This window comes from Miniopterus natalensis, chromosome 2 (genome assembly GCF_054644295.1).
Source record: "Miniopterus natalensis isolate mMinNat1 chromosome 2, mMinNat1.hap1, whole genome shotgun sequence".
In the NCBI taxonomy this organism is placed as follows: domain Eukaryota; kingdom Metazoa; phylum Chordata; class Mammalia; order Chiroptera; family Miniopteridae; genus Miniopterus; species Miniopterus natalensis.
The window spans coordinates 146,882,412-146,897,080 of record NC_142082.1 but is presented as its reverse complement, the minus strand read 5'-3'; the positions used below and the strand labels follow the sequence as shown (position 1 = coordinate 146,897,080).

The 14,669-nt window shown below is 34.8% G+C and overlaps 1 protein-coding gene across 1 annotated transcript; it reads right to left on the bottom strand.

The window, feature by feature from the left end:
• Positions 1–894: 894 nt before the first annotated feature.
• Positions 895–13,907, bottom strand: TWF1 (twinfilin actin binding protein 1). The gene is made up of 9 exons (XM_087814713.1): positions 13,808–13,907; positions 11,881–11,958; positions 9,996–10,174; positions 8,732–8,827; positions 7,446–7,550; positions 5,715–5,840; positions 5,293–5,443; positions 5,039–5,160; positions 895–2,659 (listed from the first exon to the last, which is right to left on the bottom strand). The coding sequence occupies exons 1-9, from the start codon at positions 13,830–13,832 to the stop codon at positions 2,489–2,491; spliced, it is 1,053 nt and encodes a 350-aa protein (XP_087670839.1). The 5' UTR covers positions 13,833–13,907; the 3' UTR covers positions 895–2,488.
• Positions 13,908–14,669: the final 762 nt, after the last annotated feature.

Sequence of the window (14,669 nt, the reverse complement as noted above, 5' to 3'; positions counted from 1 at the left end):
GAAATGCCTCAGAGAACTTAACTTCTACAAAGTTTTTAAATATCGGCTTTTTTAAGGACAATTCTCCATCTTTTGTAAAACTGCTACCATTCTTTTTCTAAGACCCCTAATAAAAAGGATCAATTTGATACTGAATTACAAAACAGAATGCATTCAATATTTGTTGAATAAGTAAACTAGTTCCTTAAGAGCTTAGTGTCAAGTATGTAGCTCACCCTATTGTACAGGGTGTTTCTATCATAATAGGAAATGTGTAACTCATAGCATTTTCATTATTGCTGTCAAAGCGGGAAAGTTCTCATCTAAAGTAAGTACTCTTGATACAACCTGCCTAGGTTTCAAACTACTTCAAGTCCGTTTTGGTTTAGACAGGTTAATTAACAAATGAATAGATTGGGATCTCTAACCTACCACCAGGCATTGCATTAGGTAGAGCTGTCCAAATATTTTTAAAAAGGTTATACTAGAAAACCAACTTAGTACACAATTTAAAGAGAAAAAATCTTTATTGCAATATAAAATGCACTTATAAAATGTCCACAAAAGACGTAATTCCTCAATGCTATATAAATTTATTGGGAATACTTTATTCACCTTCTATTGTTATGATGATGCCACCTAAAATATACTGTAAACGATGAGTTACACTCTATAACAAATGCATCACTGATTTTCAACAATCATTGGTTTAATAATAATTAGCTTAAAACTCTATAATCACATCTATATTCTGGAATGTCCATTTACTTTCATGTAGTGTAGTGGAATTTAAGAGTATAATTGCACATGGATGGTACAGAAAAACATTCACTGCTAAATTAGTTTATACCTTCATGACAAGTTAACCATCTCCTGACTAAAAATAACAGCTTCAGGATTCTCAATGCAGGAATTTGTGTCTACGTGTGCACCCACGAAACAACTTAAAGTATATCTTTAGTAAACAAGTGCAACATTACTGTTGATTACTTTGCACGTTAAAACATAGTCTGATTATTTGTAAACAAACAAAACCCCACACAAATACTCTTAATTCTAGAAAAGAAATCTGTCAACCTATAATTATTCTAATATGCTTTACTTGAACACATCGAATTTCTGAAAGGTGCATATATTACCTTAGGTAATAATGTGTAAAAGTGAGTGTTTCGTACTTTATAGTATGAAATGTGCATTTCTGATATTGTTTTATGCAGCATAAAGTTTAGATCAAAAAATTCTAAATCCTGGATTCCCCACAGTTCATTTAGAAAACACCTCCAAGTTATGGCTCTCACAGCAGGTTTAATAGATTAAACATAATGAAGTGTTCTAGCTCCCTCTATTTCAAGTATCAGAAAAAAACGAGGCTCAAAATCTCTGTAGGTTGTAGCTGAAAATGCAAAGCTTTAGGAAAGAGTTAAATGTGGTCTGAAATAGGATTAAATTGAAACAAGATTCTTAAGTGTTTATCAGTGTTAGGCTAAGTATTCATCAGTGTTAAGCTAAGTACTGGGACTTTAAAACAATTTGATTAAATCTGAGTATTTGCTCAAAAGTGATAAAGAACATAATTTGCCCATAAATATATGGTTTTGTAGAAAAATCAATCTTGATGTTTAAAACTTTTTCAATATTACTGACTTTAAGTATTATTTGCTTTGTAATTATATTAATTTAATATTCAACTGAAAATAAATATTTGGCCTTGAACTACTTATAATGAAATGACTTACTTTTGAAATAGAAGTTTTTTAAAGCACTAGAGTTTACTAAAACTGTATAAACGTGCCTTTCAGTGACATGAGAAATCCCGCAGTACAGAAAATATCTTGAACCCTTAAGGTTTCAGAGTGAGCCGATCTTCTGAAATTTTAATGCCGTTTAAAAAACCAAAAGTCAAATAGAAGACTGCTGCAATAAAGCACTGTTTCTAAAAGTTACAGACAAGATCCCACTTAGTTAGTAGTGCTCCTCAAAGTAAGCAACTTTTTACCTCTTCTTAGGCACACTAATTTTCAACTTAGAAAATCATCTAACCTGGTTCTTAACATTCCTTTAGTAGTATGAATATTTTAAGGCCTTTCTCCCTTAAAGAAAAAAATTTGATGTCTCACGAAAGAGTAATAAGAAGTACATCTTACTTTCACACATTAGACTTTCTGGAATTGGCCCAACTGTATAAAACTTTAAGAATATGTGAAAGTGTGGAATCATCACTCTATGAAAACAAAATTAAACATCACTATGTTGAACGCTTTTGTCACACCATGTGTAACAAAATTAAACATCACTATGTTGAACCCTTTTCTAGCTTTAACTCAAAAATAGAAATCATGAGACTTCTATAACATTAATTTTAAAAACACACAGGAATGAAAAGTGCTATTTTTCAAAAAGTACAATTTTTTCCCTACTACGTATCAACATGGAATGATTTCAGTTCTCCTGTACTAAAAGCTTAACTTTTAAAAAACTAGTATTGTAATACTTAATATAATGATATTAATTAATCAGTAGTGGCTTCAGTTTCAGCTGGACCTCTAATCAGTCTTCGAATTCCCCTTTTTCCTGCAGGACCTTTTGGTTTTGCAAAACTTTGCTTATGTGCATGCTGCTTGGGGTGTACTTCTTCATAAAGGAAGTCTGCAGTCAGCTCATCCCCATTGTCTATCTCAATCTGTAAGAGATGAAATCAGTAAAGAGTAATGCAAAATGAAAAAAGTACGACATGCAAAACCTAATACAAGCTACCAGCCAGATTTCAAGTGTGAATGTTCACAAATACATAACAGCCCTCCCAGCAAGAGAATCAAAGACCATATGTAAACAGTTTCACCTTTTTTAAAAACAAAACAAAACACTTTTATTGATTTTTTTAGAAAGGAAGAGAAAGATGAATGTGAGAGTGGAACATCAGTTAGCTGCCTACTGCACACCCCCTACCACGGATCAAGCCAGCAACCTGGGAATGTGCCCTTGACAGGGAATCGAACCAGCAACTTTTTGGTGTATGGGACAACACACAACCAACTGAGCCACACTGGCCAGGGCTAAACAGTTTCACTTTCATTTTTTGGGGGGGCAGGGTTGAATATACAAGCAGCTATAATAATTTCTCTTTCTTTACCAATTTAACTGGTATTTAAAAGGAGACACCACCACTATATTCTCAATTTGTTCTGCTTTGATACACTATATTCAAGAAACATTACTCATGGTCCCTTCATCACCTGGGTCACTTAAAAGTCACTTTAGGTAGGACAGGGTTGGCCCAAGTTAAGAGTGTGTTTTATATTTTTAAAGCGTTGTAAAAATAAAACAAAATAATAAAACAAAGAAGAATGTGTGACAAAAAACATATGTGCCACCATGGAAAACCATATGAAAGTTCCTCAGAAAATTAATAGAGTTACCGCCTGGCAGGCCGTAGCTCAGCGGTTGAGCATCGACCTATGATTCAGGAGATCACGGTTCGATTCCCAGTCAGGGCACATGCCCAGGTTGTAGGCTCGATCCTGTCTTGGGCATGCAGGAGGGAGCCAATCAATGACTCTCATCATTGATGTTTCTCTCTCTCCCTTCCTCTTTCTGAAATCAATAAAGATTAAAAAAAAAAAAAAGAACAGAGTTACCATATGACCCAGCAACCCCTCTTCTGGGTTTCTACCCAAAAACTTTGAAAACATTCATTTGCAAATACATATGCAGCCCTTTGTTCACGGCAGCACTTTCCACAGTGACCAAGACATGGAAACAACCAAAGTATTGCTCAATAGATGACTGGATAAAGAAGATGTGGTGTATATATACAATGGAATACTACTCAGCCAGAAAAAAGAGGAAATACTGCCAATTGCAACAACTTGAATGGACCTTGAGAATATCATGCTAAGTGAAGTAAGTCAGACAGAAAAAGTCATGAACAATATAATTTCACTCCTATTTGGGATATAAAACTGAAAGCAACAAATGAACAAATAAGAAAAACAAACAAACAAAAACTCAAGACACAGACAACAGTATGGAAGTTACCAGAGGGAAGGGGGTGTGGGGAATAGTAAAGGATAAAGGGACCAAATAGATGGTGACAGAAAAAGATTTGACTTTGGGTGGTAAACACACAACTCAATATACAGATAATGCATCACAGAACTGTACACTTGAAACCGTATCACTTTATTAACACCCCAATAAGTTTAATAAAAAAGAAAAAATATCCATACGTGGCCTGGCAAAGCCTAAAATATTTAATATCCGGTTCTCTTGAAGAAAAAGTCAGCCAGCCCCTGCTATAGAAGGTGCTTCTTAAGAACTTAAAAAAGAACATGAAGGGTTCAGTACCTAAAACACTGGTCATTTGTAAGGACCTGTGTTTTAAGAGTTGAAGGGTCAAGAATAAACCATATCTTTATCCAGGCCTCATCTATACTTAAAACACTAAGTTTAAGAAAATTGGTAGCTTACCTCCCAAAATTCAAATGTTTATATGCCCATTCCCTCCCTTCCCACTAACTGGAAAGATTCTCAACCATCCTTTGACTCAGTTATAAATGGAGACTGTAGTTCCTTATTAGTAATAAGTCTTGAGACAATTATAAGCATGCAGCTCTAGCAGTGCTGCCCAACAGGACTTTCTACAACATGGAAATGGTCTCTAAAGTCTGTACTGTCCAATATAGTAGCCACAAGTGGCTAATGAGCGTTTGACACGTGGCTAGCATCATTAAGAAACTGAATTTTAAATTTTACTTAATTTTAATTTATATTTAAATTTAAATAGTCACATGTAGTTTGTGGCTATATATTAGAGAGTACAGATCTATAGGGAGACTGGAGTCATGATAGTAGGGGAGGAGATCCTAAGGACTTATGATTAGAACAAGAGGGAAAAAAACCCACTTTCATTTAAAAATCGTAACACAGCATGAACTACATGGAAAGGCAATAAATACCTAGCAAAAACTGAAAATTTTTTAAATAGGTAGGCATTAGATAAATACATTGGTAAAATAAAATAGATAAAATAAATTAGATAAATAAATAGGTAGGTAATTACCTTTCTAATGACATCCATTTGTAGTTGTCTTTCTACAATTTCTAGCAGAGGGCTCTTGCAGCTAGAATACAGCATCCTTTCTCTTATACTGCATGTGTATCCAGGCATTGAATAAATAAAAACTGTAAGTTAAAAAATAACGATAAATACAATTAGCAGCATATCAATTAAAGCAAATACTAAACCTCATAAAACTATTACTAAGCCTTCTGGGCAAGAAATAAGTAACATGTTAAAAACAATGTGTCACATACCTATGGACTCCAAATAGTCTCCTTCATGGGAATGCTTATACAGAAAGAAATGGTAACGTGCTGAATCCTTAGGAATCCTCTTTGGCAAATCTTTTAGTTCTGTATTTGTTGTGTCGGCCAAAATTATAGTTTCATTTTTTATATCTATTTCCTGCCAATAAGAAGCAAAGTATACTCATTAAAACACATACGAAGATATTTAAAATTTGTAATTAAAATACTAGGAGAAGGGGAAACTTACACAGGTCTGACTTTTTCATATGAATATATCATATATTGCTTTTGTAGTTGAAATATATGAGTAAGAACAACCAGGAAGCAAAGCAAATAGAAAAGTTTAAAAATCTATTAAAAATAGACCTCTAAACCATAAGCTACCAAAAACAGCAGCCATTTCATGGTAATCATTATATGTCTCTTACCAATTGCACATAGTTGAGTTGTCTGTTACTCAATTTTTCCAAAGCCTGAAAAGCTTCTCGGGAAATAGGAAATGCTACTCCTTGCAGTGTTTGATGCTTAGTGTCCACACTCACGTCAGTTTGTACCTAAGTATGACAAATTTAATGCACAGATAAATTTTTAGCACTTAGCAGTGTCATATGGCAAAGATAACAAAGCCAACTTCTATGAAGTGTCATTCCACCCTTGCCCATTTCAATATAATTAAAATCAACACTTAAAACACCACGAACTTAAACAGCAAATAATTTTTCACATTTGTTAATATTCTGCTAGCACTTTGTCAACATGCACAGTGCATGACATGTCTTTATGAAAATGTTGGGAGTGAACCTAAGTGTTAATAGGGCGTTAGGGCTTTTTGTTTATGTTTGGCACAATTGCTGTGAGCTACATAAGCTCTCTGAATTGTCTTCTGATTATCAAATTTTACTTAGTAACATTTATGAACAGTAATATATATATATATATATATAATGTGTAGAACTTTACTTTGTTTTGCTAGACATAAAATGTAACACAAATACCATGCACTGAATTGAAAGGAATACACACAGTATACAGAGACACACACAGCTCAACAAACTATATTACTGCAGAAGTTCCAGACTCAGAGCTTTCATTACTAAGAACATGGGTGAACATGTACTAGAAGAAGAGTACTTTAAGAAAGCTTTCAATGCATATGTTTAAAACTTTTATATTCAATAAATGATAGCTTATATAGGGTCTCATTTGCAGTATTGCAACAAAAAGTCAAATAGAAATTTTACTTTAAAAAAATGAATGGAGATTCTACAGCATAAATGATACTGGATAATGGAAACATCATAGAACATATGCAAATGCATACCCCAATACGGTCCTCTGGGTTCTGATTGCAAGGAATAAAACAAACTATCAAACTTGTAAAAAAAAAAAAAAAAAATCACACAAATATCCCTACTCAAATTACTTGAGTTAAAATAGTATAAAAATAGGTCCTTGCTATCAGGTTACTATTAAATAATATTCAATCACTTTCCAGACTGATTCCTATTAGTCTGTTACTCAGACTAGCGAGCAGTGGTTTCTGCTACTTGTTCTTTTCTATAAATTCCAGTAGAAATACAGTGGCTTTTCTAACTTGTAATTAGAATGGATGCAGTAAACACATTAAAAAAAGATAAACTGTAATATGGATGGAATTTAGTAACTCAGATATGCTAAGCAAATATATATATAACCACCATCCAAGCAGTGTTCATATAATTTATAGAGCTTCTAGAATTCCTCAACATCCTACCACATATTTTATTCTCTTCAGTCATCACTATTCTCTGAAATAACATAAAACAAACCTGCTTGAGGCAACCTCAGTAGATATAATATTCTTTGCACTGAATGGATAACACACACTTTTCCATTATATATAAAGACAAAGTTAAAAACAGTTGTACTTCCAACAGGAAGATTTACTATTCTGTCACATACATTATAAAGACAGAAGAAAGCTATTTACGAAATTAATGTGAAGTTTAATATTCACTTTTTACTTTTTCCTGAAAACATATTGAACATAGTCTTGTCTCTGAACTAAAAGAATAAATGTAAGCTACCTAACCTAATTATCACCTAGCTATCTCTACATCTATTAATTAAAAATATATTTTCAAACACCATCTTGCAATGGTTTCAAAACAGTAATTTACCTCATTAATTTTAATCTGTCGTAATTCTTCCTCAGCAGCAGTCAACGGGGCAGGAGAAGACTGTGACAGCAAATATTTTTTATAGCCATGTAGTGATACATCTTCCTGTAAGCAGAGAAATTCACTATTATTAGTCTTCTCCGGAAGTCAAACATCAGTGAGGTTACTTAGGACAAAATTATTAATATAACAGAAAATAAAATGTTTTCATTGAAAATAAGTACTATCAAGGATTTTACTATTATTATTTTTTAAATCCTCTATTCTACAGGTTTTAAACAACTTTAAGGGGAGAATCTATTCTTCATTTCCTAAAGTTTTATAATTACTAAGTCTTTTTATGAGTGTGCTGGTGGTGATGGCCAGTCACATGATGAACCCAGTCATGCTTTAAGTCTAAAAGATAATTATCATTAACCTTCTGGGGAAGCCTACCCTATAATTATTTAATAATCAACACATTCAGATTATGAATTCTTATTATAATGACATACTTTCTCTATAATTATTCATAGAAAATAATAATAATAGTTCTTATTTCAAAGAAAAACATATTCTACAGGTCTACTTTTCATCAAAATTTTGTGGCTTGGAAGGCTGAAGACAGAACTGAAAAAGTAGGCCATTTTACAATTAACGATGAATAAGCAAAGTATTCCCATCTAATCTTGTATTCTATACAACAGATTATATTACTTTCGGAACCAGAACAAAAGGTCTAGACAACAAAAACCCAGTTCAAAAAATATATTTCAGTTTCCTTAATTTGTGTGTGTGTGTGTGTGTGTGTATTTACATACAAATATTTATAACAAAGTAAATGCTTCATTATAACTTAATTAAAATATATTAATCAATCAACTAATTATCCCAATTAACTATCAAACCAATTTACCTGCCTCAATGTTCTGATTTAAAATAAAATAGTCACTGCTTTCACAACCTGAGTGTATAAATGTCCATAATATCTAAAAATTACTTTATTAAGTAGTCTCTCATTTTTATGAGCCTATTTCACCATCATTAAAATAAATGGTTTAACTAAATGAGGAGCTAAGCTAGAGTATCTAAGGTATATTTTAGTTTTTGAAGTCTAACAAAGGAGATTCCAACATATTTTTTAAAGGATTAAGTATAATGCTTCAGTTAAACTATGTATCATATGAAATATAACAATATTTTCTCTCTTATTATGTTTACAGATTCATCAATCTGAATTCGTATCAATTATCCATTACCTGGGAGTTCTTCAATCATGTATTATTATAAAAGTATAAGTTTTGTACCTTTACTGTTCCAAATACTTCATCTTTAATGTGACCACCTCCAAACTCCTTTTTAAGAGTTGCTCTTGTTGCTGCATATAACATTTTTTGACGAACCTATTAAGTTGTGAAAGTTTGCTTAGAAGCTTATAGATAAAAACTATTATTACAAAATAAAGCACTTTCTGAATATATTAAAATCTTCAAGCATATTAAAAATAAAATAAACTGTTAGAAAGCTGAAATCTACTGACTGTAATATGCTAAAGTATTTGTCTACAAATAAACACCATATTAACACCAGCGTCTAAACTATCAAGGGCAATTAAGGTAGATTTCAATTTATAATATGTTGTATTTTTCAAAAAGTAGAAAACAATCTAAATTTTTAAAAATTACTCAATTTTAAAAGTTTAAAATGAGTTCAAGAAAAAAACACCTATTTAAAACACTATTTTAAAATATGAGGAAGAAAACACTTAAATGAAGTAATCTTGATAGTAACATTTTACTAAAAGCAAATCTAGATTAGATATTACTACTTAAATTAAGAATCAAATATTCATGGCATATCTATGGTATATACCATTATATGAGGGACACATAAATGGAACGAACTACAAAATATACTATTATAAAGACTCTAACAGCACCTACAGAAAACTACCAAAAGTAATTGTCAACCAATAAAAATCATTTCATAATCCTATATGGTCAAATCCAGTATTTCTTTCAGATAGGATATATGGAATTAAAGGAGAGAGGATGACTTTTGAGAATGATATCTAAATAACTTTAAAAGTTAATCGTTTTTCTATAAAAAACAAGAGAATTACTCTATAAAATACTAGCAGTATCCATATATTAATTTTGTCTTTTGTTCTATTTAGTCAATTTTAACTTTACTAAAAAAAACAAACAAAAATTGTGTGTATCACTTGAATGGCAGGTATTAAGACTATTTAATATAATGTCAATTTAGTTCTCAGAATTATTACTCTCAAACCAAAGTAATTAGCCTTATTCTTTAGAGGTTCACAGTCATTTATAATTGCCAGATTTTAAAATTTTAAATCAATAATAATTCTACTGATTTCAAAGGCAAACCTTCTAAATCTAAGCACATTACTCCTAATTCCACACTACCAATCCAAGGATTTTCTCCATGATCATTCTCTTCTATGGGAAATGACTATTGCTTCTTAAGTTTCTCTTAGCCTAGAAATATTTCAGAAAAAAAAAATTCTAGCATTTAATGTTAAACAAATTCAAAAAAGTTACTTACATGAGAATGATCTGGAGACCATGCGATGAATATCCACTCATATCCCTGGGCATTCTGAGAATCTAACCTGAACAGTATATAGCATGGCTGCTTGTCCTCCAACAGGGGTAAAACAAAGGAATCATAATCCTTATCCCAGGAATCGGAAGGCTGACTACATGATCCAATCACAAGTTTCTCTATGAAGAATAATTTTTAAAAGATACATCAATGGTTTGAAATACCAAATGATAGAGTAACGAAGAACAGAAGAATAAATTTAGTTATTTCCTAATTACTATTATCCAGGTAAAAAAGTTGAAAGAAAATGGTTGCTACAAAAAAAGTAATTAAGGTACAAAGTAGCATTACAAACAGAATCAAAAATTTTATGACAAGCATGGTTAAACTGTTACTTATTAAAAAACACAGGAAAAGAACAAATAAAAATGATCATAAATAGTTGAGCTGGATGGTTGGAGAATGGGTGATTATATTCTATTTCCCAAAAGGCTTACGCTATAATTTATCAACAAAATATATTTAAATAAGTATACTACAACTCAAAGGATAATTTCTGAACACTGAATTTTAGTTACTATTTAGTAACTAATTATTTAATAAGAAATATTAAATAAAACCAGGGTTAGCTCCTATTTGGCACATAATGCTACAAATTTAAAATTTGTTCAGAAGCATAAATTGGTATAGCCACTTTAAGGCACTATTTGGCAGAATCAAATAAAAGTATGAATGTACTCTGCATAGAGAACCTCTTGCACATATACACAAAGGTGTTTACTGCAGCACTATATAAGAGCAGAAACTGAAAATAGCCTAAATATTATCAATAAGAAAATGGACATATATATGTGGCATAGTCATATGATAAAATTATATTCATATTAGTAGCAGTTATTAAGAGGAGATGGAAATATTTGTTATATTATTTATTCTTTGTAATTTCCTTATTTTAAAAATGATCTCAAAACAAAAACAAAATAAAACCGGAAAATTTAGGAAACTGTCATTTTCCTTCGATAGAGACACTAAACTTTACCATTTTACTTAGTTAGGAAGTAATGGCATTTAAAATTTTAGCTCAGTATTTCTAAAATAAGCTGCTTTCCAGTATATGTTTATTCCTGTTCAGTATGGTAATATATGTAGGACAATCATATATTTTCAAACTATTCTGGTATTTTAAATATATAAGTAGAAAATGGAGAGCAAATTATATTTACTTCCAGTTTATGAGAGAACAAGTTCTTTTTCCAAAGCAAAACATTTCAAGATATTTAAGAAATTAGGCCAATGGAATATTTTAACATATTCATTTGTAATGAAGTACTTATAATATAAATTGTTCAAACTGTTAAAAGATTATTCCACCCAACCAAATTTTCCCTGCTTGCTAAATTTGAAAGAATCAATTTAAAGTTTGTTACATTCTCAGAACTTTTTCCCAAAATAAAGTGGAATCATTTCTGCAGCACAGATTGCAATCAAGTGGAGAAAACAGGAGAGTCTGAAATCCTTTGTCTCTACTTCAAAACTAACTTTACTGAAAAACAATTCACAAATAACTATTTTTTTCAGATAATCACCTGTTACTGACTTCCATTCCAGAGATTAGAAACGGATTAGCATGCAGAAACTGAGACAAAAAGTAAAAGAGGAAGATGTCACATCAAAAAACATCTTTCTCTAATAGTCAAGTTCAGAATTCAGAAGGTAAGCAGAGGCCCAAGGGACATGCCCAAAATGTACAATATCCAAGTTACCTAAAGGCAGCTTTGAACTTCCTTCACATCAATAGTTCAAGTCACTGACGACAACTTAGAAGTTTAAAAATATAACACCCAATATTCCAAGGACAAGCAATATATAAAGATATTTAACTAACCATTTTCAATAGATATTTTCAGAAGTCTGTATTTTCCATTTCTTGCTCTGGCAAAGATATCTTTAACGTCTTCACTTGCTGTAGAAAAAGATAAAGAAACATAAACCTACTTTTACCCTTATGTATTAATATTTTCTAATGCTATTTAAGTGAAGGAAAATGAATTATAAGACAAAGTATCTTAAGTATGTAGCATCCTCTTATCAGTAAGTAATTTAAATTAAAAAGTTAAAGGTAAAACATAGTGGACACTGTATACAGCTAAGAAATATATATTTTTAAAGTATATTAATTCTAATTTGTTTTAGCTAGATAATTCCACAGCAGAAATAACACTGGGAGCCCTGGCCAATGTGGCTCAGTTGGTTGGAACATCCACCCAGACACTGAAAGGTCTTGGGGTTCAATTCCCGGTCAGGGCACATACCCAGGTTGCAGGTTTGTCTTGGTCTGGCAGGATGTGTACTGGAGGCAAGCGATCTTTCTCTCAAATCGATGTTTCTCTCTCTCTCCCTCTCCTTTCCTCTCTCAAATCAATTAAAAAATAAAATGAAATAAAGAAATAACACTGGGAGTGAATATATTAAAGTTACTCAAACCCAATAATGAACAAATTACAATTTTGAAAAATACCTTTATTGTTTCTTTGAAAAATGTTGAAAACCTCCTTTCATTCTCTTCTAGTCCAATTTCAAACTTATGATAAACAAAAACACCTTCACCAATTAATTTTCTACATTCTCATATTAAAAACAACACTAAAATCATCAGATATCCTATCCTGTTTAAAGAAAAAGTCAATAAAACGCATTCAAGCTTATACTTCTGGTTACATTGTTCTAACTTGTTATTTCACAAAACGCTGTTATAAGCTCGCTGAGCAAATATATACTTAAAAATCTAACCCTTGTGTTCCCATTAAAGCTTCAATTTCGTTCTTGGGTTGCATGCTTGACAGCAAGAACCACTTGAGATAATTACATATTTAAATGCTAAAACTATCGAGGACAAATAAAACAGCGCTTTTAGATTTGAGACTATTTTGCGTGTTTGTGTGTGCAGAGGCAGGTGTGGGATACTGTCAAAGACCCTTAAAGAACAAAACCCAATGAAATGTTCATCTAGGTAAAAGATTCATTGTTTCTTAACAGGAAGAGCTTGTGTTTCTATTAGAACTCATTAAGCGATCTCGGGTAACCCCGGGATATATTATTTGAGTGCGAAGAGGTGAGCGCTTCCAGACTGCCCATTTCAAACGAGGAATGGAAGTGAGATATAATTGCACATTCAACAGCCTGCACGGGTAATTAAAGGCAGTCACGCAGATCAGACTTTCCCGTTCCCTGGGGGAGTAACTAAGAAAACGATCAAAACACCCCATGCTCAGGATTTTAGAACGTACTTCACGTTCCCATTTTGGAAGAAAATGTGGAAGAGTTTGGGAACTCTTAGTGGAAATGAAAAACATCCCAGCATCTTTCTTTTTATAGTCAAAATCCTGTAACAATCTCCTTTGGACCGTAAAAGGAAACATTCTCCTGTCTCTGGACAGCAGAAGGAGCCACAGTCGCCTTCACCTTCTCGGGTCTCCCCTACCTGATAAAAATGGGGAAAGTTGGGCTCATGTCGGGGGCGGTGGAAGGCACGCCCCCTTCACCCCAGCCGCCTCGGAAACCGATTTCCTTGCTCCAGCGAATTTCGGTCCGTCTGCAACGTGGCGGCGGCCGGGCCCGGGCTGGGAGCGACGCAGGCCGGGAGCGCCCGGGAGACCAGAGCACGGCGGGGGAGGGGGGAGCAAAGGCCCGGCTCGCCCCGCGACACCGACTCCCCGCGGCCCGACTTCGGCCCTGCCCGGCCCGCCACCCGCCCGGCTCTCCCGGAGCCTCCCGGGAGTCCCTTCCCCGCGGAACGCGCGGGGCGCCGTTACCTTGGATGCCGGTCTGGTGGGACATGGCGGCGGCCGCGGGCTCCCGGCTCCGGCGCTGAGTACAGCGAGCGGCCCCGGCCGGCGACTCCAGGAAGTGGCGGCTCCTCGGCCGGCCCTGCGCGTCATCAGCCGGCGACCAGCGGCCGCCCGGCCCCGCCCCCGAGGCGGACGGCGTCCTCGCGCGCCCCCGCCCCGGGCGTCAGCCGCGCGCGCCGGGAGCCCGGGCGGCAGTCCCGCGGCCCCTCCCCCGGCCGGCCGGGCGCGCGGGGTCTCTGCCCTGGGCGCTGGCGGCGCTTCGCCCCCTCCGCCGGCGCGAACCCCCGCGGAGCCCGCTGGGCGGCCCTGCTTCCAGCCGCCCTGCCCGCGCCGCGTCGGCTGGCTCGGCGACGAGATGCTCCAGACGGGAGCGACCGTCGTGGGGAGCCTACGTTTTCAGCTCTAAAGACGTGCACGGTGCCCTTCTCGCCGCGCTCCTCCCGTGAGCGGTGCACGTCAGTGCGAAAGGTCGCCGCCCAACCCTTTTTTGAAACTAAGAATTAATATACTTACAGGCGGTCTCCCATCAGTTTTTCACACCCTTTTAAATTAACTTTCTCTTTTTCAGTTGGGCTCACTTAGAGACCGAGTTTTCCTTTCTCTTCCTTCCAAAAGGAGACAGCCCCTGAGAGGGAATATTAGCCGGCTTCGCTGCTCCGCCAGTGCCACCGCTGCAGGCTGCAATACCCTGCTTAAGATGGGCCCATTTATTGCTTAGTCAAGGAATTATTTAGTATTTACTTGATAAATTTGCAAGGTAACAGCAGATAATATTTTTAAATTTTATGAACCTGTGTTTCCCTTTTTAAGGGTAATTTTAGTAATT